The sequence below is a fragment of the Stenella coeruleoalba genome (assembly GCF_951394435.1).
Source record: "Stenella coeruleoalba genome assembly, chromosome: 13".
Classification (NCBI taxonomy): domain Eukaryota; kingdom Metazoa; phylum Chordata; class Mammalia; order Artiodactyla; family Delphinidae; genus Stenella; species Stenella coeruleoalba.
In genome coordinates, this window is record NC_137159.1 from 87,560,255 (window position 1) to 87,585,814 (window position 25,560).

Sequence of the window (25,560 nt, forward strand, 5' to 3'; positions counted from 1 at the left end):
TAGCCATGACACAAGCTGCCACAATTCCGAGACTTGGCCTCAAAGAAATGGGAACAAACCGACCCTGGAACTGAAGACTAACTGTACTTAAAACAATCAAGATGATGCTGGTCAGAGCACCAATGACCAATTTCAAGATGACCGTCAGAGCCGACTGTGCTGTTCCCGCAGGAAGCCCCCTCCCTCCGCCTGTGAAAGCTCTTGCCCCCTGATGGTGAGCGGTGCGGGAATCGGCCTTTAGACACGAGCCCAGCCTCCCACCACCCACCCCCAGTTGCCGGCCTCCAGAATAAAGCAAACTTTCCTTTCCACCAACTTTGCCCTCGAGTATTGGCTTTCGAGCAGCAAACAGCCACACGCCACTTTTGGTAACAAACCTGTTTAATAAAACTGTTGGAGAAAACTTTGAGACACTATAAATCCCTTTTGTGTAAAACAGAGAGAGTGGTCACTGCAGACGCCTCTGTACTTCTCGGCGCACCCCTGGGGACCTGAGCAGCACCCTCTTCCTCTGGGCCCGAGGGGCACCACCACGGCCTGGCTGGTCCCGCTGCCCCCGGCCGTGTGCGCACTCTCCCTGTGGATAATCTCCCGGTTGTCATGACTTGCTGGCAAAAGGCAGCAGGCTACCATACTTGGTGTCCTGGAACCTTTCTCCACACCGGGGGAACATCGTGTGGTCCTGGGGCCAAAATAAAGGTGCCCACGGGGGCTCCTTCCATTACGCGTCTGTGTCAGTGGGAACATGTGGGCTGGTGAAGGACCCCCCCGTTCATCAGTCACCCAGGAGACTCCGAGTCCTGCTGTTTCCTCGACCTCAGAGTCAAAGAAGGCACGTGGCCAAGTCCACACTGGCTCTTAATGCCTCTGCCTGGAAGTGTCACCCGTCATCGGTGACGGCAGGTCGCGTAGCTACACCTGAGCTAAAGTGGGTGGAGAAGCCAGCTCTTACTGAGTGACCAGAACTGATGTTAGCGACAGGCCCCAAGGACCCGACGGCTCCTGCCCGCTGACCCCTGAACGTGCAACGCTGAGCTCTGCGGCTGTGTAGACAAGTGTGCTCAATACAGTCGATCCCATTAGCCCAGACCTCAGTCACCCAAATCTTCTGAGAACTCAGACCCTGACTACAGGAGCGTTCTCTCTATGGCCTACACAGAGAAGGAGCCGTGACGAAGAAAGCTCGCTGGGGCTGATGAAACTGCACTTCAAGAGAAGTCCAAAGCACACTCTTTCACAGAATAATTGATGTGATGCGGATCGCTGACTCGTTCACAGATTCAGCAATACGTAGTAAAGACTTTTCTCACTATGTGCAAAAGCCTCAGGGAAGGAAACGGTCTCTCTCTCCTTGCGGATGTTCACGCGTCTCCATGTACCGCCCGGAGCCTAAGTAATGTCTTAAGGAAACAAGCCCGAGGCCGAAAGTCAACGTGCTGCGGAAGGCAGCAGAGTCCTGGGAAGACGAGCCCTCAGTGACCCCACAAGCTGCTGAGCTGCAACTCTGGAACCTTTGCGGCTTTTGCCAGGAGCCTCTAGACCTCTAGTACATGCGTGGTGAGTGTCTCCTATTGTTTAAGCCACTTCTCCTTAGGTTTTCTGTTCTTTACAGCTAAAGGCATCCTAATAGTGCTAATTACACTTTTTAATTTATTCATTAATGTGGGAACCCCAAGGACAGATATGAGCTTAGTCTGAGCCACTCTGCAGCTGAAAGTAACAAAGCTTTAAAGCTGCGTTATGTTTTTTCTAATTAAACAATTCAGAGATTACACAAATTCAGACGGACCTTCTCCTAATTAGTCCACATTATTTTGGTTTTACTGCAGTTAGTGTCTTATTCTTAGCTTATCTCTGGAGTGAAGCGAACTACGGCAAGTGCAGTGGAGGGTGACCACTCTGGTAGCTGCTGGAGAATCTAAGGAAAAGCCCTCTCTCTTCCTGCTGGACTCTCTGGGACTCCCTGAAAATAAGTGAATTTCAGCAGAGGTCAGACCTGGACTCAGCCCACTGTGATTTCAATCAAGCCTTCTCATGCATCAACTGCAGACCTGGGGTTTATACACCTGCTTATTGCCTGATGCAAAATGATATCGTAGAGCTACTCTGCTAAAATAGAGCTGAGCATGTGCGGAGAGATGCTGAACTATTTCCCCCAAAAAGGAATCAAAGGTCAGGGTCCTGGCTAAACAGAGACTGCAATTCTGGGCATTTTTCTCCTTTTAAAGTACTTATAAAAATAAATATAGGGGGCTTCCCTGGTGGTGCAGTGGTTAAGAATCCGCCTGCCAATGCAGGGGACACGGGTTCGAGCCCTGGTCCGGGAAGATCCCACGTGCCGTGGAGCAACTAAGCCCGCGCGCCACAACTACTGAAGCCTGCGCGCCTAGAGCCCGTGCTCCGCAACAAGAGAAGCCACTGCAATGAGAAGCCTGCGCACCGCAACGAAGAGCAGCCCCCGCTCGGCGCAACTAGAGAAAGCCCGCATACAACAATGGAGACCCAACACAGCCAAAAAGAAATTAATTAATTAATTTTAAAATATTAAATAAATAAATATAATCTTAAATCTGGCAGAAGATATTACTTTGTGACAAATGTAGTCCTTAAATCAGACAGAACTTCAACATCAATGTCTTAATATCTGGATGTCACTTTTGTGCATATTACAAGTGCTAACAATCATTTCCTTAACATTGAGGTATAATAACTCAGGACTTTAAAATAGAAGCTGGTGTAAGAAGTCAGCACTCTGGGAGAATCGAGGCTGATGAAGCAGACAGCTAACTCAATCACCCTTGTCCTCCACTCAAGCTCGGATAAACAAAGGTTGGAGGGGGCGGTGGACGGCAAGAGGATACATCAACCGCTACTAAAGCCAATGAGAAACGAGGCACTGAAAGGAAATCATAATTTCTTAAAAGTGAAAACTCAAAAGGAGACAGTGCAGCACAGAAGAGGAAAAAGGTGACTAACGCCCATGGACCATAGTCCCTGCCACCATGGTTGACCATCAGTAAAACGCTTTCTAATGTCTTGCCACAGCCAGAGTCCCAAGCCCTAGCATTCTCTCCCTTTCACTTTCATTATATTTTCCACAGCTTAGCCTTTCGTCCTGTTCAGGAACCACTTGGTTCAGGACAAACAGAGTTCAGTGGCTTGAGTTTCACCATTCTTGATACAGGCACTGAAATCACTCCATTAACTCAGAGCACAGCTTCTCTCACCCGGCACCTCGATCCTGATTCTCTCATGAGCCAAAGATGGATGTCAACAGAATTCTACAAGGGTCTCAATGTCAAGTTTGTTCTCCAGAATAAGCTTTTACGACCAGAGGCCCTGGAATGTAAGCACGCACCTTCCAACATATGCAGGAAAATGAGCGACTCTTTGAAATCAACTGCAAAGGTGTCAGGTGGTGGAAAACCAAGTGGCTGACGTAGGAGGACAGAAAAAGTGACACGTCTGGTTGGAAGCATGTATCGCTCTGTGGGTAAATTAAAGAGAAAACGATCGGGAGGCAGAGCCAGAAGAGTGGGAACATCTTAGGAATCAGAGCGCAGGTCTAAAGGCAGCATTAACAGCCCTCCTGGACTGTCAGGAAGACCAACACTCTAAACAGCTGATGACTTCTCCTTACCACTGAGCACCCGACACCCCTGCCCCGCGCTCCAACGCAGCTGCCCTGCCCTCTCTGCACAGCTCCAAGGAGTTCCTGACTGACTCAGAAGTCCTGGGGGGTAAGCTTCTAGGCCCTGGAGTGAAGGAAAGGTTAAGAGGCCGCAGTCAGCCTCGCTCACCATCACGAAAAAAGCGGATGTTACACGACGGCACCCGGCAAGAACAAGGGACAGCCCGCCTTCCACACTCACCCGAACCTCAACTTCAACCTTCACTCAGCAGCGGGAGTGCGGTGTCGCAGGCCGATGCTGCTGCAGGACGGTCTGAGTGGCCTCAACCCTGACCTGCGACCCTGTTATTCACAGGTGTCATCAGCTACCAACAGGCTGAACAAACCACACCTGCCCCCTTGGACCCGGAGGGGTCCTCATTCTTGAGGCTCCCTTCGTCCATCTCAGTTCGACTCCAAATTCATAAATTGACTAGTTGGGATGTCATATTTTGTAACATTGTATCCTTCCGGCAACACAGAAGTGGAGAAAGCACAATGCTACAGCCACCAGCCATTCAGGGAATGATGAGACGCCCACAGCTTAAAGCGAGTCACTCAAATGCATGAGAAAAGCGCTCCAGGTTATGATAAAAGGCACCACCATAATCAAATCGTTTAATATAAAGGCCAACCGTTCTTCATTATGAACCAGAAAGTCCTAAGGGCATGAAAACAAGTACCCTCCCCTCCTTCACAAGGAGACCAGTGGCTCCAAGAGCTTAGCACCAGAACACAAATGAAGGCCAACGCCCCTCGGGCGGTTCTCCAGGTGCGCAGCCCCTGTCGTGTGGTGTGGACACCGCTTTCCCCCATCAGACCACACGCCAGTCTGGGGAAATCCATCTCACTCCACAGCCTCGAACGCAATGGAACTCAAATATGCGAGCAACGGAAATCTACGTTTACTGTTCCCAAACAGTATGGAAACACTATTTGACACACTAGGACTTTACCTCCATTTAAAACTGTGCCAAACACTCTCAGCGTACAGCCCAGAAAACACACAATAATGGATCAATAACAATAATTCATGTTGGAGGTGGAAGTGTGGATGATAAATTCGGTATAAAAAAGTAACTGCCTAACATGTCTTAATATTATTACTATAAAATTCTTAAGTATGCAATAAAAATATTTAAACTGTTAGTTTGGGTTTTAAGAGAAGACCAAATCTTTAGGTCATTTTTTGGTCATGTCGAGGAAAAGAATAATATTACTAGTAATTTAGGGAATACAACAGGACATATGAGAAAAGTGTTCAACATGTCAAGAGGAAGTGGAAGGCTACTGCTACATTAAGACAGAGTTATGACATTTTAAAAATATATCACAGGGAAAAAATTGCAGAAGTTAACAATAAACGACAAGGTTAAAAGTGATTAGTACTGAAAGCGGAGCAGGAAAGCTCACTGGTTCCTGTGATTCGGGGCAAGCGCAGGGCTGGGACCCACTTTATTTAAGAGGAACAAAAATGGGACTCAAATGCTAATACTGACCTTATACAGAATATAAATTATTTTCTCAAAAGCCTATAATTGGAAATGGACCTTTAATGCCTCCAGGTAGATACCAGAGGCAAAGTCATGCGTTTCGGCACAGACTCCCCTTTGAGGCCCGGGATTGGGGCCCGGAGGCCCTGGAGACCGCTGGGTGCACTGGTGGGGGGGAGCAGAACCAGCTGGAACCCAGGCCTCCGACTCAGGCCTGGGGCCCTTTGCTTCTGCTCCTGTCCAGGCACCAGGCCTCAAAGTGAGCCCCTCTCCCCATCACCTCTCCCCTCCAGTCGTCCTGTCCCACGCAGGACTCCACCTCTCTCCTCCATGAGGCCAGGAGGAGGGACACAGAGAGAGAGGGTCCACGGTGCGCCAGGCCCTGGACTGGGCACTAACACTTCACTTGGTGCCCAGGCTGACCTGCACGGTGACATCATCTCCGCCACATGCACAAGGAGACTGAGGCCTGAGGTCGGGAAGCTAGGAAGGGGCAGAGGCATGATTCCCGACGACATGGTCTGATTATACCATCATCCCACCCTTCCACCGATGATTCCTAAGAGCCTTCTACGTGCCAGGACCTCTGCTAGGAACAGGGGCTACACAAGTGAGCAGCGCAGACCGTGGCCTTCTTGTGGAGCTTACAGCTTAGCGCGGAAAAGGGACAGTAACCAAATAAGGCTGAAGTGCTGTCACGAACTGTGACGTGTGCTAAGAAGGGTCCTCGTAGCGGAAGAGCCTTGGGGGAAAGATGGGCAGACAAGAAAATGCACGGCATAGGATCTAAAAGATGAGCAGTAGCTAACTGCAGGGGACAAAGAACATTCTAGAGGCCAGGGAGAGCTCTGGGGAGGGGCTGGGGATGAGATGCAGGCTGGGCTGACGGAGCGGCAGTAAGAAGGAGTGGGCACAGTCCTGCGGTGCCCGCCACCCACCTGGCCACAGGCACCTCCACATGCACGTCCGGGGCCCCCGTAACTTCTGGTGCTCCTTGGGTTTCCTTGTTAGGAGTCTGGGCTTCATACACGTCACCATCTGGAGAAAAATAACGCAGGCAGGGTTTTCAAACCGATGTTCGTTATACCTTTTCTGAGCCGAACCAGAGTTACAACTCAGCATTCTCGGAGCTTCCTGTGTCACTGTCAGGCGGCCTGGCCGAGGGACCCCGGGACCCACACGTCCCCTCACCTGCATTTCCCGACCACCCTTGATGTTGCTTCATTCGAGGTGCTGGGTTCAGTGGCCCTCAACACCTGCACTGTCTCCACAAAGGTCCCAGACCCCAGGGGTCACCGTCATCCCTGTGTCCCAACCCCAGGGGACTCAGGCCAGAGACAAAATACAGTGAATGTTTGACAAGTGTGCGCTCGGTTCATTCAGTTAGAAATAAACGCAAAGCAACCACAAGACACCAACATCAGATTTTAAGGACACACAGATGCGTTACTTCAAAATATATTCAAGAACCGGGCTTTAACGACACGGGGGTTGAATCCGTACACTGTAAGCCACTCAACTTGGCTGACAGACAAAATCATCTAATTAGCACGACAACTGGATGTATCAATAGTAAATGCTTATAAAATCCCAAGGTTCCTGAAAAGTTTATCCTCACCCCGATCAGAAGCAACAGGTGACAGCAGAGGAAAAAGAAGTGGGCTAGCCAGTTCCTTCAACATCCAAAAGGAGACAGATGTGATCACAGCCCATCCCATTCCTCAGTCAAGAGTCCTGGACCTCCCCACCCCTCACAGGGTCCATTCTGGCCGTTCCTGGCCCCGGTTCTGGAAGAACCATCCCCTGAGCCCTGGGCTGGAGGATAAGGGATGGAAGAGGAGAGGAGAGGGCGGGCACCCACTGTGTCCCAGGGGCTCCTCTACCTATGCCTTTGATATTAATACTCATGGCAATCCTCAGACACACCTACGACATCCGTTTTCAGGTAAGGAATGTGCCCAGGTCACAGGCTCATGAGGGCCACAGCTGGAATCTGAGTCCCAGCAGGCCACGCTCTCCCCGGCAGCCCAGGCCACTCCTGGAGGGTATGTTTTCCCAAGAAAGACATTTTACTCGGTGATTAAATTTTCTATTACTGTTAATATCTTACAGAATTTCAGGTAGTATAGTTTCAGTAGGCTCCGTGATGAGCCCCGCGAGGGTGGAGTAGAACAGCGTGGCCTCTGTGCTCACGCATCTGCCTCGCCTGCCAGGACATGAGCTCCGAGGATGAAAGGAACATGCCTGAACACCTGCGTGTCCGGACCAGCGCCTGGTGCACAGCAGGATGACGCATCTGTCATGGGATGGGGAGAGCCAGGAGAGGGGGAGAAGCCAGAGAAAAGCATTAGGGAAACGCCCCACTCTGTAGCCTGAAGCAAACACAGGAAGCTAAGAAACGGGGAGCAAAGAGAAGAAAACCTGAGTCGTTCTGTGTGGTACTGAGAGCCGAGGGAGAAGACAGCTTAAGAGAAATGACTTGCAAACTTGTCAATGCTGCGGAGAAGGCAAGGGAAGCCCTCCTTCCCGCCATCTCCCTCTCTTCTCCACAACCAACCAGGGGACTTAAGTCTTGTAGGTATCCATCACACCTGCAGATGACACAGTCACAGAAAGCACCTCCTTCAGAGCCTGGCCCCCAGTCAGAGCTCATAATAGTAGGAACAGTAGCACTAACTGTAGTAGTAACAGTAGTACTGATAATGGTAGTAACAGTAATACTACTGGTAGTAGCAGTAGTAGTAAGAATAGGAGTAGGACTGAAAGGAGTGTATTTTAAATTATTTCGTTTTAAAATCACTTCTGAAGTTCAATCTTTTAAATGTCTCTCATACTCAAAAAGTAAACCCAAACAGTGGGTTCTGATGGTTTTTATGTTCATGTTTCCCTCAAAAGGTTGATATGTTTGTTGGTTGTTTTCAGTGTCATTGGTCCTTAAAGGACAATATGCCTTCCCAGAGGTCCACAGAGATGATAGAATTACTTTTTTTTTTTTTTTTTTTTTTGCGGTATGCAGGCCTCTCACTGCTGTGGCCTCTCCCGTTGCGGAGCACAGGCTCCGGACGCGCAGGCTCAGCAGCCATGGCTCACAGGCCCAGCCGCTCCGCGGCATATGGGATCTTCCCTGACCGGGGCACGAACCCGTGTCCCCTGCATCGGCAGGCGGACTCTCAACCACTGCGCCACCAGGGAAGCCCCCAGGATTACTTTTAAATCCTGCGTTTATCTTGGAGGGCTTCCTAGTAGGAGAATCCCATCGCCCTCAGCCCTGAAATTTTACTTTTCTACTCCCCCTACCATGGCCCTACATGCCGAACAATTTATTAACAAGTCAGACAGTCACGAGTCGGGTTTTTAAATCAGATTGTTACAAGTCATATCTTTGCAGGATGAAATTGGTCTGGAAAAGCAGATTCGTGACCCGGCAGCATTTCGAATTGCCGACAGCGACACAGAACTTCACATTACCTGCCCCGCTGTGGATTAAAGGTTCTGCCCTTGGTTTCTTCTTTCCTTCTTTGGCGTAAAAAATAGAATCCAGTGCTTTGGGTGGAACGCTGTCGTATTTATGAGTTTCTTTCACCTTGGGATCCTCTTAAGGTACAAACAAAGAATAAAGAGCGTGTTGGGACGGAGGCGTACAGTGAGTCTAATCGGTTATTTTGAGAAGGCCCAGGGAAAGCACACGCTCCTCGAGTGAACAGTGGGATGGGACCCAGGTGCCTCCAAGAGGCCCCCCTTCTCGCACCATCTGGACCAGGCTGTCGCCTCCATTTCTCTTCTGTAAAGTGGCAAAAATACTCCCCTCCCTCCTCCCAGGGGGCAGCAGCTCACCAGGAAGGGAAGCTATTCTCTTCCCAAATGAAGGTGGCCGCGTGGTGCCTGAGAAAGGAGGGTCTGCATTAGAAGGGGGACAGGCAGGTCTGCAGAGGTCGCTGGGGCTTTAGAGATACTCCTTACAGCCTAATAAAAATCGCTTCCATAACAACACCAAACTATCACTGCTGGAACCACAGAGCAGGATGGAGCGTCTCTGATTAAAAAACTGATGCATGGCAGGTGTGTTTGGGTTACACCTGAGGGGAACTTAGATTTCTAAAGAAATCTATAAACTATAATAACAAAGCATAACTAGATCACAGTGTAAGATGAACTAATTCTTAGCACCATCCCAATTCTATTCCAATTCTATCCCAGATATATCCCATCTTTATATACAAGCCATCTTTTTTAGTTCTCCCTTTTTCCATCTTTACTGAAGTATTTGGAAATGAATACAGGCAAAACTATATAAATAGATATTTCTTGTGAGCTCTCTGTGTCACTTAAGAAAATGTCAAACTAAAAACACCTACCTTGTGCCATTTATATATGGCATTAGAGTGTATTATGCAAACTACTAGGGGTTTTTTTTCCTTGTGGAAATTAAAGTGTGAAAATAGTCCTTCAACCACATATATAGGAGCCGAGCAAAATCTTTCTACCTATTTTAGGAGGCTTTCCTGCAAGTTGAAATCATGCTCGTGAACATAGGAAACAAGATCTTTGCAGGACTGGTTTTAGAAACAGAAGATGATATATGGTGCTCGTGCCTTAGAGGCAGCTGGGGGCTGGGATTCGGGAAACCTACTAGATTCTTCTCGGTGCTACTCACATCTCCTTGTCACAAGCATTTTCCGTATCTTTGGCCTCTAAGATAAAGAGGCCATATATTTATTTTATTATCCCTGAAACCGCACTCAGAGGACAGTGACAAGGAAATATTACCCAGCCTCGTTACGAGGACACAAAAGCAGCGAGGATGCTGTGCAGAGAGCACAGAGCAAACCACACCCATCGCGGTTTGACCACCCCAGGAGCTGTGGAAACAAGAACTCCCGGGGGAGCAGGACGGCAGGTGAAGGTGGGCGTCGCGTCATTAAGCCAGTTTTATTGTTTAAGCTCATACTTTGCCTAACAAGCACATGAAGGGAATGCAAGATTCTAAAACACCTCATTCCTGTGAAATCCAGGGAAATCAGAGTGGCATGGGTTTGGCCTCTTGTCAAGCGTTGGCTCAAACCTCTCCTTCTCGGCGAGAGCCACCCTGACGGCTCCCTCCCTATTTCCCCCCATTTTAAATGTCTCTGAATTAACAAAGAAGGTACCATCCTTCAAGAGTTAGACCTGGCAGAATGCACTAACTCACTGGTTCCCTGGGACACTTTGCAGCAGTTCTCTCTCCCGCCAGTGCTCTGTCCCCCTTTCACAACGGGGCACTTCCCTACCAGGGACCTCAGCAACCCATCAGACAAGAGGAATCGTATGCCGACAGGACAACAAAAAAAATATGGAAGCATAAAATACCTTGGACTCCCCTTCTTAAAAAAAAAAAAGTTCCCTTCCTTACCCTTCTCCATATTTTCCCCAGCACTTAACTCAATCTACAGATAATTTATTTATACGTTCATTGTTCACCTGTCTCCATGAGGCATTAGACTCTCCATGAGGGCAGGGGTTATGTGTGTGTGTCTGCTTTTCTCATCATGGATCCCAGAGCCTGGGACAGTGCCTGGCACACAGTAGGCACTCAGTAAGTACCTGCTGAATGCATAAGTGAACAGGGCTGCTGTGAATCTGATCACGCCCACCTTTCAAACACTTCAGGGAGTGGTCCCAACTTTATGAGGATGTTCCAAAGCCCTTCAAGCTCTAAGCCTACCTGCCTGCATAGCCCACTCCTCACACCCTTTCACCGCAGGCTTTGCACACCCCACGCCTTCCTACAGAGCTCAGCTGCACCTGGAACTCCCCCCCCCCCCGCCCTGCCTCCTGACCTAAGACTCATCCTTCAAATTCCCGTCCACGCCTGACCTCCAGGGCCCCCCTGCCGGGTCCCGTAACACCTCCACACGCAGTTCCAGGACCCAGGCCCACCGTCCGCACATTCCTGGCCCTAAAAGAACAGCAGGCTCTCGATATGTACGTGTGTTCAATTAAGTGATTGTAACAGTGGCTCAGTAAATGTCTGCCGATTCAATGCTCTGAGCAGGAAGATGCAGACAGAGGAGGAGAAGAACAGTTGAAAATCTGGCATTCTCCAGACAAGGAAAGGTGAGGGGCTGCTAGGAGTGGCTTCCATTCATGTTTGTATTAAACACGTATCTTCTCTAAACTACTTAGGAGGAAGTTGCGTGAATCACACACATTTACGGCTAAGTCCCTTAGACTGAGTACTGAGGACACATGATCTATTTACACTGTCGGGTGGTTTCCTGACAACAGAGACAGACGCCCCTGCAGAACCACAGGACGGTCACCCCATTCAAGAAGTCGGCCTTGACGCAGGCTTTCTAGCTAATCCGCCATCCATACTCCATCTGGTCTCCATGCAACGACATCCTTTGTGGACCTTCCCTCGAGCACAGTCTAGTCCAGGGTCACACACCGTGTCTAGGCGTCGTGTCCCCTTCGTCCCCTTTTACCTGGACCCAGTCCTCAGACTTCCTTCGTCTTACGTGACACTTAATTTTTGAAGAACATAGGCCTGTTTTCTTTTGTTTTATAGGAAGAATCTGAGGTTGGCTTGGTGTTTCTGCATAATTAGGTGAAGGCTACGTGTCCCTGACTGGATCCTACACACTCGTGTCCCATCTCAGGTGTCACAGCCGGATCCCAGGACAACTGTCTGCCTGGTTGGGGACGGGGACCACCAGCCTCTCCTCGTCCGTCCAGCCAAGGCCACCGGCAGGACCAGCAAACTGACAGCTCTGAGCAAACTCCCTGCACTGCCCTTTCATTCCTGCATGAATCTTGACCTGCTCACCTTTGAAACCAGCTGTAAATGTCTCACATTTAAGTAGATGATCTTACTTATTTAAACAGAGCAAACTGTAATATAAGTTGGAAAAAGTATAGAAAGAAAACAAAATATTTACACCAATTCCACTTGAAAACGTGTAAATAAACTCCTGAGAAATACATCAAGACCCTACAAAATGTAAGACTAGACCCACATACCTCGCAAGTGTGACCACCCACACCTAGCAGAGTGGACGAGACACACAGGACCTGAAGTGTATGCAGGCCCACGCCCAGTGCGTCCCCAGCACAGGTGTGACGGGAACTGGAAAGGGACGTAAGAGCTTGGGTGGAGCTTGGATCCTGGACTTGGCGGTGGGGAAGAAGCAGCCTTGCCCAAAGGCCCGGTGTCTCAGACTTTCTTAGACAATCGCTCCAGCCACCCTGGACCTGGCACACAGCAGGTGCTCAACACTGAGCGCCGTCCCCTCCCTCACTCAGCAGCTCTGCACCCAGCACGTCACCCCACCACGCTGTCCCAAGGCGTCTCGATGACGTGGGACTGATAATACTGCCTCTTTGGGGTGGTCATGAGGTCTGCAGAGCTTCACCCCAGTAAAGGTTTTGGAACCTGGCGGGGCAGACAGAAGCACTCCATGAAATGCTGGAGGTGAATGTGATGGGTGGGCAGGTCTGCGTCCTGAGAGCCGTGGGGAAATGGTGGTGGACCAGTGGGAGGCAAGGAGGGGGTCTCCAGGGAAGGGGCACAGGTCCGGGAGGGGACGGCATGCACACCTCTTCTGCAGGCCCTCCAGGTCTGTTTCCCTCGGGACGAAGCCCAAACTCCCAGCACCGCACCCAGGCACAGGGGCCCCTACCTGCGGGCCCACACGCCTTGCTATTCCCCGACAGGCCAGCGCTTCCAAATCCCTGTGTTTCTCCAGAAGGGCTCCCTCCTCTGGGGTCTGGCAAACTCACCTGCGGATCCTAACTCCAGTGTCATCTTGTCCCTAGAGAGAAACCCGGCCCCACTCCCAGCCCGCTCTGTCCACAGCTCCACGGCCACAGGCCTGCAGTTTCCACTACGTAACTCTCTCTCTGCCCGAAAGCTCCCCAAGGACCGAGGCAGGGCGGGCTGCATCTTCACACGCCCGGCACTTGGCACGTGTGGACACTCTGGTGTCTTTTCATTGTCAGAGCCACACGGATTTACAGCCATTCTTGGAAAACAGCAGATAAGCGGGAATCAGAATCCCCTGCTTCCCAACACGAGGAAATGAGCGTCACGCCTCCGACCCCTCCTCTCCGTCCTCACATCCCAGCCCCGCTGACATCATCGTGGCCTCTAGTTACAAGGCCACAGTACTTCCTTTCAATTTCCTTCATCTTTCTTCCTGTTAAAAGTATTTTTGGAAAATATACCTGAGGCACACTGGGTTTATTTCTCTGTGGTGCTTTAAGAAATATTATTTTTCTCCAGAGCCCCCGTCAATCAATCTAGCTGTTTTAATGTCACTGTAACAGGTCATCTGGCTCCGGCACATGAAAGGCAGCCTCCCAAGGTAACCTGGGATGAATCAGACAGCGTCTAATTGATGACCGTAACAAGGCAGTTCAGAGTCAATCCACCCTCAGGTAGAAAATAACAGGCCTGCTGGCAAAAGGCACTTCCCCGGCTCCCAAGGGAGCGGCCTGGCCCCAACGTGGGTCAAAGTCTTCCACCAATGAACCAGTCCCTGCTTTGAGAATTATTAACATAGAAGACTTGCTAACACTTAAACCTGACTGTTGCATCTCCAGGCTGCTGGAAGATGACGACAAACACCGCCTGACTGCTGTGCGATGTGGTGTGGACTTGACATCACCAGCCTGCAAACGTCAGTTCCAAAGTATTTACACCTCACACTGAACTTCACAGTCTCAACCCGGTTACTAAAGCGTGGGTGTCAGACCCCACACGCCCTCACACTTAGGGTGCCGATGCTTGATCTCAGTTCATTGCTGTCTGCCACCAACACTTGGGCTTTATAGCCAAAGAGAGGTAGGAAATATTAACATTCTGACTGCGGGTATGATATAAAGACAATGCTTAGTAACTACTTACTGACATTTTACAGAGGCTTGCACCCTAAAATGTTCATTTTAATATACGAATACTATTTTAAGCACTTATTAAATTAACCTTAACTTCTCTGGAAGGTAACAGATACCCTCTTCGGAAGGTAACCACCATAAATGCAGTTGCTATAAAACTGAATTTGATGTAACAAGTAAGAGTAGCTGCATCCAGTTACTTTCATTGGACTCAGAGAGTCATGGCTTCTGTTAATTGGACCATTTAAGGCATTGGCAGCCTCCTAATGACGTGTTTTCCAACATTCAAATACTTGAATCAACCCATAAAGTGAACTGAGCCAATCAAATAGGCAGACTACATCCCAAATACGGTTCAAGCGTGCTAATCAGTTAAAATGCACCCATATGATTTCTTTGCCATTTTCTTGGAAACGGGCATTTTCATAAGTGTGATTTAAAGTTCTGCTAAATCAAGATTAAATCTTTCATTCTGTGCTCAGTGGAAATCTAGATGTAAGAAGCAAACAGCTTCACTCTTCAATTTTTTTAGAAGTCTGTTAGGGTGTCTATATTAGCTTAAATTAGAAATTCATGCCCACTGAGGCAAGTCTGATGACAGAAATCCTGGTGGGGGGTAAACAGGAAGCAAAAGGGGGGAACCAGGTTTCACTGACAGAGACCCTGAGAGCTTCAGCAGAGGCAGGATTCCAACCAAGGAAGTCAGAGTCCAGAACGCTTACTCTTAAGGCCTGGGCTTTCCCTGGGTGGGAGCCACTGGTTTACTAAGAAAAAAAAAAATCTGTTATCATAATATGTAGATAAGATTCGCCCACTGGCATCCAGTTAGATCCAGAGAAAGTTCGTCTTTTTACTCTATTAAAGAATCCACAATGATAATCCCACACAAATACAGGAGCAGGTCTGTCCTCTACTACACATTATACGGGATTCTATTTGACATCAACAACACTTTTCTGCGAGTTCGGGGGGTTCTGAGCACAGGCCACCCATTCTCCTTGCTTGGTCCTGCGGTGAACCTTTCTCTGCTCCAAAAAAACAGAAACAAAAACCTTCCTGCGTGAACATCATCTCGCACGTCTCCCCTGGCCTCTCATTTGGTGAGTGTGCTAAGCTGGCACACGGACCAACACCTAAACCCTCCTCCACCTTCCCCGGGCCCAGGTCTCTGCTGCCGATGCCACGATCCACCAGTGTTGCCCCGGGGAACCTGGGGTCCTCCCTGACTTTTCCACTTTCTCACACTCCACGGCCATCTAGACGCACCCGTGTTCCTTCCCATTGTTTTCCTTCCCATTTCACCGAATCAAGATGCCAAGAATCGTAAGACACGTGGTCATGACCTGTGTCGCTAATAAAGAAATCAACCTGCCCTTTAAACCATGTCATGGTGCTTCCTTATTACCTAGAAGTTCTTTCTTCTATCTATACTTCCTGAAAAAGGCCTTTTGGAACTACTTAGACATAGATATTTATCAATATCACACCTGTGCAAAAAGGAAGGGGAGACAGTCAATAAATAAATGACTTGCATCCTCCCAAGGTTTTACATCTTGAGTCTGGCTCTTCTGAGCCATTCCTGCCTCAAAGCCACCTGTGCTTTTCCACGGGACAGAAAGAGGGCTCCTCCATTACCCCTGGAATTCTCTTCCGAGCTGCTCTGCACATCTTGAGGCTGGTGCTTTCTTGCCTGGAGCACGGGAGGCAAACCTCTGCACCAATCTCAGCAACAAAACGCAAACAAGCGTGGTGGGCTGCCCCTGGCCGCAAAGCCCCTCCCCCGATGCACAGGCAGTGTGAAAAGTGAATACCCGGCCGCACTTCTCCACCGAGGGACAGCCTATTTCTCCACCCCCACTTGGAGGAAAGCAGAGGTGCCGACCACCAGCACCAGCTTCCAGACGTGGTGATATGGCCTTGCACAACCCAGCCCAGCGGATCCTCCAGCTAGATGCAGCTGCATAAGTAACCCGGGGAACTGGCCCAAGCCACCCAGCCAACCCACAGAACCCACAGAACCTAGAGAAATAACAAATATTGTTGTTTTACAGCCCTAGGTTTGAGGATGGCTCTTTTTTTTTTTTTAATTTTATTTATTTTTGGTTGCGTTGGGTCTTCATTGTTGCACGCAGGCTTTCTCTAGCTGCGGCGATCAGGGGCTTCTCTTGTTGCGGAGCACAGGCTATAGGCACGCAGGCTCAGTAGTTGTGGCACGCGGGCTCAGTAGCTGTGGCTCCCAGGCTCTACAGCACAGGCTCAGTAGTTGTGGCACACGGGCTTAGTTGCTCCATGGCACGTGGGATCTTCCCGGACCAGGGCTCGAACCCATGTCCCCTGCATCGGCAGGTGGATTTTTTTTTTTTTTTTTTTGAGGTACGCGGGCCTCTCACTGTCATGGCCTCTCCTGTTGTGGAGCACAGGCTCCGGACGCGCAGGCTCAGCGGCCATGGCTCACGGGCCCAGCCGCTCCGCAGCACATGGGATCTTCCCGGCCCAGGGCATGAACCCGTGTCCCCTGCATCGGCAGGCGGACTCTCAACCACTGCGCCACCAGGAAAGTCCCCAGGATGGCTCTTTACACAGTAACAGGTTACTGAAGCTGATAGCTCCGCTATGTGTGGGTATCTCCCTTTCCTGGGTCCATAAAAGAATTGGCTGTTCTTCTGCAAAAACATATGGAATTGAAGGAGAATATACCCCACTAATAACAAATAACAGCACATCTTTCTGTTTCTATCTTTATGAATTTCCATACGTATATAATAACTTTCATTTCAATCCTAATTACAGCAAAATCCTTTCGAGGACATTTACACAGCAAGTAAGCTCGCCACGTGCAGCGTCAGCCAGGCACCTCCTCAACTGGAGAGACAGCAACGTGAGCAGCTGTGGCCAAGTTCACCGTGACAACAGATGAACCCGCAGCACAACAGCCAAGATGCCATCAGCCCAAGATGTGCCCGTACTTCAGAGCCTCAAAGATGGGGAAAATGCCTGTCACAGAATCAGTGACGCGCAGCAGCTCTTGAACCCAGTTGCACCCCACCTGCCCCTCGCTGGGAGCGTTGCAGTGGCCTCAGGACGGGCCTCTCCTCCGCTATGGCTATTCCGGCTCCGTTTTCAGTCCGTACATTTTATTCCATCGCTAGCAGTGAGTCTCAAGTGCACATCTGTTCATTTCACTCCCTTGCTGAGGTCAGGATCCCTACGAATACAAGTGTCTCACCTGCCCTTCCAGCCCTCATGCCTTCCCAGGCTGCCACCTGCATCCCACTTTCCCATCTCAGGTATTGTGGTTTTCCTGACTCTTCACACAGTGCTGATGGAGAGATACAGGTGCGCCTGAAAGTTGGGCAGTTTAATAGCAGAGGGATCGCTGCCCTACTGGAATTATGCAAGCAGGAGGGGTTGATGCCGGTGGAATCCAGGATGACATGGGGGCTTGGGCTGAGCCAGGGAACAGATTCCATTTTCCCGGTGAGGACTGTTACAGTCACTGTATCCTGTTCACTGGCACGTCTGCCTTCGCCACTCGCAGAAACTCACGCTCAGCTCATCTCTGTATCTCCAGCACATGAAGGTTTCCTGGACCACCAGACACATCAACAGATGCCTCCATTCAAGTCTGATAGTCTGCAGGTCAAAAGCTCTGTGTGTATTTGTGTTCAGTTCATAGAAGAGTCAGGACAGAGTCTCTGCTTCATACTGTCAGTACATTTAAGAAAACACTTGCAGATTTAGACCGTGTGATCCTGCAGTCCCACTCCTGGGCATATATCCCGACAAAACTCTAATCCAAAAAGATACATTCAGCACTATTCACAACAGCCAAGACAAGGAAGCAAACTAAGTGTCCATTGATAGACAGGTGAATGGATAGAAGATGTGGTACATATATACAATGGAATACTACTCAGCCATAAAAAAGAACGAAATACTGCCATTTGCAGCAACACGGATGGACCTAGAGATTATCATACTAGGCAAAGTAAGTCAGAAAGAGAAAGACAAGTATCGTATGATATTATTTATATGTGGAATCTAAAAAATGATACAATGTATTTACAAAACAGAAATAGGCCCACAGACACAGAAAACAAACTTATGGTTACCAAAGAGGATAGTGAGTGGGCAGCGGAGATAAATTAGGGGTTTGGGATTAACATATACACACTGCTATATACACGATAGGTACACTACAAGGACCTGCTGTGCAGCACAGGGAATTATACTCAATATCCTGTAATAACCTATAACGGAAAATAATCTGAAAAAGAATATACATGTCCACATATGTGTATAACTGAATCACTTTGCTATATACACGAAAGCAACACAACACTGTAAATCAACTATACTTCAATTTTAACAATGTTTTAAAAAACTACTTATTTTTTAAAAGAAAACTCAGCACTCGATCTTACAGAGAGCTGCTACTCTGCCCACCTAACAGCCTTAGAATGGGAAGATGACCAAGGGTCCACGACAGCCCCTCACGTGCTGCAGGGCAATGTCCCCCTCGAGGGGCAGTCCTGGGTTTCCAGGTTGATTTTCAAATTTCCTCCCCCCACTTTCCAAAAGGATATTGAGGTACTTCATGCAGAAAACAGATGAAAGTCTAGTAAGTTAGACATGGAAAATTGGGAACAAGTAAATAAAGGAACAAATATATTTGTCGTAATATAGTTGCCGTGACTAATCCTAAAATCCAGGCTTCTGCAGCCAAACAAAGGAGCCCGGCCTGTGGAGCAGTTTCCGTTCTCAGCAATGCAGCCCAGTCCTCAAATGGGGCAAGGATTCGTCCAGTGCTCAGTTCTGAGATCCACGAGCCGTACATAAGGGACAACGGACACCGTAAGACCCTTGACAGGTATCTGAACACCAACCTTTGTTAAGTCAATGCCCTCTGTCTTCTTCTAGGGCTTTCCGTTTTCTAGAACAGATGTGCTTGCTGTACCTGCGGTATGCTCTTGTCACACTGACTTCAGAGGAGAGTCTCAGCGATGGATCTAACCTTCCTAAAATAACAGTCTTTGCACTACAGTTTATGCCATGTTTGTGATCATTCTGTTAAAGGCTCCGAAGTATTAAATATCATCATCAAAACCCATTAATTTTCCAGTGATCCATTTCCAGAAGAGAAAAGGGAATGCAGACAATATCGGAACAAACACGCTCACATTTTAGACCAATTTTAAACTTATAATGAAAAGAAAATTACATCCCTACCTCTAAGGAGCCAAAGCCAAAACCCCACCACCACGAAATGAGGACAGAACACAAGCAGGTAGCGATAAACCCGCACTACAGGTTCAGCAGACGGATTCAACTACCTGTGTGCTCAGAGGCTTCCAAAACCAGGAAAGTATGGGATTTCAAGCTTGTACTCTTCACGCTAAATAAGTCATCATTCAAAATTCGGTGCCCACACTATACATGAAAACACTGGGGAAGGCAGAAAAGAATAACTCTGCGGGACTAGAACCCTGTGCGTTCATGCAGGCGTTTTCCTAAATAAGTCATCATTCAAACTTCGGTGCCCACGTCATACATGAAAACACTGGAGAGGGCAGAAAAGAATAACTCTGCGGGACTAGAACCCTGTGCGTTCATGCGGGCGTTTTCCCTTCCGGGATTGTCTGCCCCCTTCTCTGAATCACACTTCACGACCTGCACCTTTTTGCTGAGCTCCACGTGTGGATCACTCCCCAGCCTACAAACCATCATCCTATGCACGTGACTCATTCATACACAATTTGTGTCATGACGTAAGTCCACGTGTCTGTCCCCACCAGATGGAGCGCACCCCAAGGGCAGGATCATGTCTATCATTTTTGTGTTCTCAGTGATTCTCATTCATTCATCCAACAAACACTTAACACTAAACGCAATCCTTAGAGAAAATCGAAAATAAATAAAATGATCATTGAGCTCAAGAAGCTACCAAAATAACAACAGAATCAATTCAGGAAAACCTTGACACCAAAAGCCAGACAACAAGAGAAAGAGGTATTCTAAGCTAGTCTCACTTATAAAGAGACGTGCAAAAATCCCTAACAACATTTAGCAAAACTGATTCAGAAAAGTATTTTTTTTAGTAGTGAGGCTTTTTAGGTGCAGGCCGGCTGGGTGAGGATTGTGGCCATGAACTCGGTGTGAAGAGGGTCAGCTGTGCAGACAGAGCGAGGGGCTGGGCTCCAAGACCAGGCTTTCACCAGGCAAATGCAAGGTGGCCCCTAGGGGTAAGGAAGCCAAAGCTCCTTGCAGGAAGGTGATAAATGGTGGGTAAGACATCTGGGCTGCAACTGGAGGAAAGCAAACCCAAAGGCTGTTTGCCAGATATTGGAAAATAACAGAGAGTGCCTGGAGAGCCTGGAGGCCGGCGAGTTCTGCAGGACGGGCCTAGAAGGCCGGGAAGGACGTGGCACGCATTCAACAGCTTTGTTGAATGAACGTTCTCGCAGTAGAGCCGCTAAGGTACTGACTCTATAAGCTGGCCTGGGATGTTTTCATCATGTAAACAGGTGATGAGGGCCCTTCGGAGCCGCCAAGGTCTGGTTTCTACCTGTCTTGCTCGGCCTGTGCTCTGTGCTGCAATGTCAGACGTGCGTGCAGATGAACACAAGCACACCCCTCTGTACCTTCCTCCAGTTGCCACGTCTGCCTGACATCGCCTCCCAGCTCCTGCCAGGCCTTCTGCTCCTACCACTGCCAGGAGACCTGTGTGTCTTTTCATCCCCACACTCACTGTGCTGCATCACTAACACCTGGGTGTGCCTCCGAGCCCTGGAGACTCTGAGCTCCAGGGATACACCTGATGCCTTGTTCGGCCCATTCACAGGAGTCAGCCTGTGCTGAGAAGCTCGTTCTACAATGGCGGGCCCGGCCTGTCGTGTGTCCTTTTTTTTTTAATTAATTTTTATTGGAGTATGGTTGCTTTACAATGTTGTGTTAGCCTCCACTGCACAGCAAAATGAATCAGCCATACAAAAGACACCAGGGTCGACCACGGCTGTCATCGGCCCTTTTTAACAAGGACTCACTTTTTTCTTTCTTCGCGAATACTTCTCAATGTCTGAGTACTTTCTGAAAAAAAAAAAAAAGCCCAGCCAAAAACATCTGAACAAAAACGTCGACTGCTGCATCAGCCTCAGGAGGCACCGACCACGAGGAAGGCGCTTTCTGTCCCCAGAGGACACAAGCCCACATCAACAGCGGCTCCCAGGCTCAGGAGAAAGGGCCCCAAGGAAGTCTGTTCGCTTTACTTCCCTGAAATCTTTTTTCTTTTTTTTTTTTAGTATTTTAAAACTTTATTTAAATGATGCAAGGAAGGGGCTAAGAGAGGTAGGTGAGACACTGGCCTTGGGTGCAAAATTTAAGGGGACACCAAACAAGCCGGTCATCAAGATAAACACGACTTGAATGCAGCCCTTGAAAAATCAAAATGCAAAAAGTAATGCACGATGAACAAAATATAAAAATTTTAAATGGAAGCAGGATGAGTGTTATCGATCTTTCCTTTGGCCTCAGGCTGCAGTGTAGCTAACACGTGCTTTTGCATTATAAAAACATTTCTCACAGATCAAACCTACAATAAGGTTTAAAAAGTGCGTTTCTTAAGAAAAGGAGAGGTAATCCGGTGTGTGTGACTGTGGTGTGCAAATGGCAAAGACTGTGACAATGGGAAGAGGTTCAAGTGTAGGTGCTGGAAGGCAGGTCTGGGGCCAGTAGGTGGGGGGGGAGGTGAAGTGGACCCCAGATGGCCCTTGAACACACCCCCGATGCCTGGGAAGCCATGCTTGTGCCATGAGCGTCTGCCCCTTTGGCCAGACTGGACTGATACCCAAGGGCTCCCAACTGTAGCCTCCTGGGTCCTGGCTCTTCCCTGAAACCCTTGAAAATCCAATGGCTCCTCACTTACGGGGGGCGGGAGGCAGGCAGGCGTCTGACCTAAGGCCATGCGTTTACAGGCTCTGCCCCAAAGCTTCTATATGATCTTGGGGCGGCGAGGAGGGGAACCCTAACATTTTTAAGGTTTTGATGGTGGATTAATCACGTTTGCAAACACAGTTTCATCACACAGCCCTCACGATGACATGCAGAACAAGCGTTACTGCTCCCCCTGGGCTGGTGAAGAACCCGGGCTCCAAACATGAGGGTTTACTTAATGCCCCACAGCTGATCAGCAGAAGGACTGAGACCAAAATCCGATCCAAAACCCAGTCCATCCTCTTTCTACCCCACCGCAGAGCTCTCGTTCTCCTTCTGTGCCTCACAGCCATGCAGACCCACGTGCTGTTTCCGATTCTTCACCGACTCCAACCTCTGCCATGCACGGTTGGAAAGGTCTCCCCAACGTGGGTCTCCAGCAGACCAGCACCCGCTTGGTCTACTTCCCGTGTGGTGACTGGACCTCGGTCTCTTATAGACTCTGCTCACCCCCAGCCCAACCTCTTTGGCGAGGGAGAAAGCTATTTAAGCAACCAGCAGATTCAGGTCAGGGTTCAACACATGAACAGAAGATGGGAAGAAACAAAACACACTGAAAGGCAGAGGAACTCGTGCAGGGAGCAGCAGACACAGAGTAGAGAGAACCGTTCAACTCAGTCCGACAGCCCCACCATATCTCCACCCGCCATGCTGTCAGGACCGTCAGCAACGGACTAAGGTGTCGACAAAGTCAGGAAATATCCACGCTGACCAGGCGCGCGGGCAGGACCCTAACCTAAGCATCTGCCTGCATATCACACTGCTGGGGGGTCACCATCTGTCAACAGGGCGAAGGGAGCCTTAAAGTAGAAAACCTAAGAGCACAGGAGCCAAAATAGGCATAAGGGCCCCCAGACACGGCTCCCCCGGTGGCGTCTCAAGTCTCCCAAACGCACCCAGAGTTCCTGCAGGGCACCTTGGGGTGGGGTGAAGGCCTACCACCTGCGAGGCTGAGGCCACCTGCCTGCCCCACAGCGAGATGAAAACTGACACCTCGTTCTCAGCACAGTGACCATAAGAGCACGACAGAGAAGCTCGACGGGGAGGGCTCCTGCAAGCCCTCAAATAGTCCCGACATTAGTGCGGGTCAAACGCACCCCCGGGGGCTACGCTGCCACGGGGCCGAAATCCCCCAGACTGGCTGTCGCAGCAAGACCTGGAGACGGGCAGCAGTGCTCGGTGCCCGCCTTACAAACCGTACCGAAGGGAGACGCAAGGGGGAAGAGATATGGGAACATATGTATGTGTATAACTGATTCACTTTGTTATAAAGCAGAAACTAACACGCCATTGTAAAGCAATTCTACTCCAATAGAGATGTTAAAAAATAAATAAATAAAAATAAATAAATAAAATTAAAAAATTAAAAAAAATAAAACAGAAAACAAAACAAAACAAAAAAACCGTACCGACCGTCGTGTGAAGGAACACTCGGGCTCGTGTGTACACGCCCCCGAGTGCCCGACACCCCGGCGCTGGAGAAGTGGGGATGGCCAGGTCCCGTGCAGCTCAAGGCCTGGGCCCTGGCAGAGCGCATCTGCTGACCACCGGCCTATCCTCCCGTGCCCCACGCCCGCCTTTCCGGCTGACCCAGAGGCAATAAGCCCAACCACAGTCCTCATCCCAGGGCCTTCGTTTGGGACCAAAACTGAGGAGCTGGATCAGTGTGAACCGCAGGCCTTCAGTCCGGCAGGTCAGCCTTCCTCCCGACCCTCCGCCAAGCCTGGTCCGGCCCTGACCCCTGGCGTCAGGCACTCGGGAGCGCATCTGGAGCTGCGGCCCCAAGAGCCCCAGACTCACAGATAGGCGTCCGTGTCTGGCCAGCACATCAGGAAAGTGAGGAAGGGATCTGGACTCTACAGACCTACAGATATTTGGAGTTGGGAATACTGAGGTTTTTCATACAAATACGCCCTGAAAAGCAGGGTGGGTGAGACACGGAAAACCAAGGAGGTGTCAAGTGTAAGTCTGCCCTGGGAATGGAACCAGACCGCCTCATCTCGTGACCTCAAGGACCGGGAACCATGAGAAGGGTGCTCTGCACATACAGAGGCTGCTCTGCCCTGTGAGCATCAGGGCAGGACACAGGATGCAACTCTGAGCGCAAATGCTGGGCTCGTCTACCTCAGGGGAAAACCCCGGGCGTCCCCCAGGCCTGAGCCTACAGGACAGCACTGTGCCTTCACTACTGGCGCTCGGCTGCCCCATCCTAGATGCAAGCCGGAGACTGCGGGGACAATCGTCACATTATCTCAGGGGACGAGACGAGAGTCCCCACCGTCTCATCTTCCTCCCAGCCATTCCTTCACATCCACAGCTGCACACACCGGGGCGTGCCCTGTTACACAGGTCCAGGATCTAGTACAAAAATCCCTGCTTTGTTCACCGGGAGAGACTGCCAGCCTGCACACACTGCTTTAGATAAGGAAAAGCAAGTCGAATTAAGAAAACGAAGCTGTGCCAGATGGAGCGTGGGCTACCATGACCGTGGCCTGGGGCCAGCTCTATCCTGTACGTTTAGACTCTTGACCTCTGAGACCCCAGGAACCCCGGAGAAAGACTCAATACGGGATCTCACTGTCCTTGTGGCTCTATCCAACAGCAGTGGTTCCTCCATGCCAAAGATTTTGAAAATTCAAAACTGCCTCATAGGGACTACCCTGGCGGTCCAGTGGTTAAGACTCCGCGCTTCCAATGCAGGGGGCACGGGTTCGATCCCTGGTCGGGGAACGAAGATCCCACATGCCGCGTGGCGTAGCCAAGAAAGTATTAAAAAAAAAAATGCATCATATATAAAACGATAATATCAAGTTTCACTACAGAAAAATAGCAGGTACCTAAACTGACCGTACTTGGGAGAGGAGCTGGGGGGAAAGGCAAATTTTACTAAGCAGGAAGGGAAGAAATGAAATGTGTTCACTGTTAGACTTCTCTGGGGACCTTTGGGGACTTCCAATAAGGGAAATACTGGAAGGCCTCCAGTCCTGCCGCAACGTAAAAATGGCTGTCTTGCAAATCCTTTGTGGTGTCCGGAAGATGCCCATTCATTGTAAATAATCTGTGAGTAAAGAAAGAAAACATGAGCTGGAGACTTAAGAGCCATGACATCAGGCTGGGGGCACCCGGTACGTAAGGCGACTGTATGTGCACCACAGGAGAGCTGATGCGCTGAGAGCAAACGTAACCAAACGGGCTAACGGAGCCCTGCGGGAGCGGCTCTGCCAGGGTTAGGCTCGCTTTCCATTTTTAGATTTTTTAATTAAAGTGTATCTTTAATTATCTACAAGTATTCAGAGGGCCCTGAGAACATTTAAGCTGTTGGTTGGTATTCAGTTAATTTTAACTAATAACAGTTAAAATGAATACAAATTGGCTTATATTGTTATAACAATACTTGGAAAACAACCCGGCATTTATTAGCAAATAATATGCCTTTCTGTAAGCGCTAAAAGACTAATATTTGTCTACGTTTTATTCTGCACTCTTTTTGGCATGTATTAATTCATAATTCATTTATTTAAGAAAATGTTCAAT

At 49.3% G+C, this 25,560-nt stretch overlaps 1 protein-coding gene and 1 long non-coding RNA gene across 2 annotated transcripts in view; both read right to left on the bottom strand.

Moving 5' to 3' along the window:
- The window catches only part of LOC307196601, a 62,082-nt gene extending 55,770 nt beyond the window's left edge, over window positions 1-6,312 (bottom strand). Inside the window, exon 1 of the long non-coding RNA XR_013831182.1 lies at window positions 6,102-6,312. This is a non-coding gene — a long non-coding RNA (uncharacterized lncRNA). The remainder of the gene's footprint in view (window positions 1-6,101) is intronic.
- Window positions 6,313-24,818: 18,506 nt separating this feature from the next.
- Window positions 24,819-25,560, bottom strand: part of DCDC2C (doublecortin domain containing 2C) — a gene marked incomplete at its 5' end in the record, with an annotated part of 44,066 nt that continues 43,324 nt past the window's right edge. Inside the window, 1 exon segment of the mRNA XM_079940788.1 lies at window positions 24,819-25,084. Within this exon segment, the coding sequence (XP_079796914.1) occupies window positions 24,949-25,084 (136 nt within the window). The 3' untranslated portion in view covers window positions 24,819-24,948.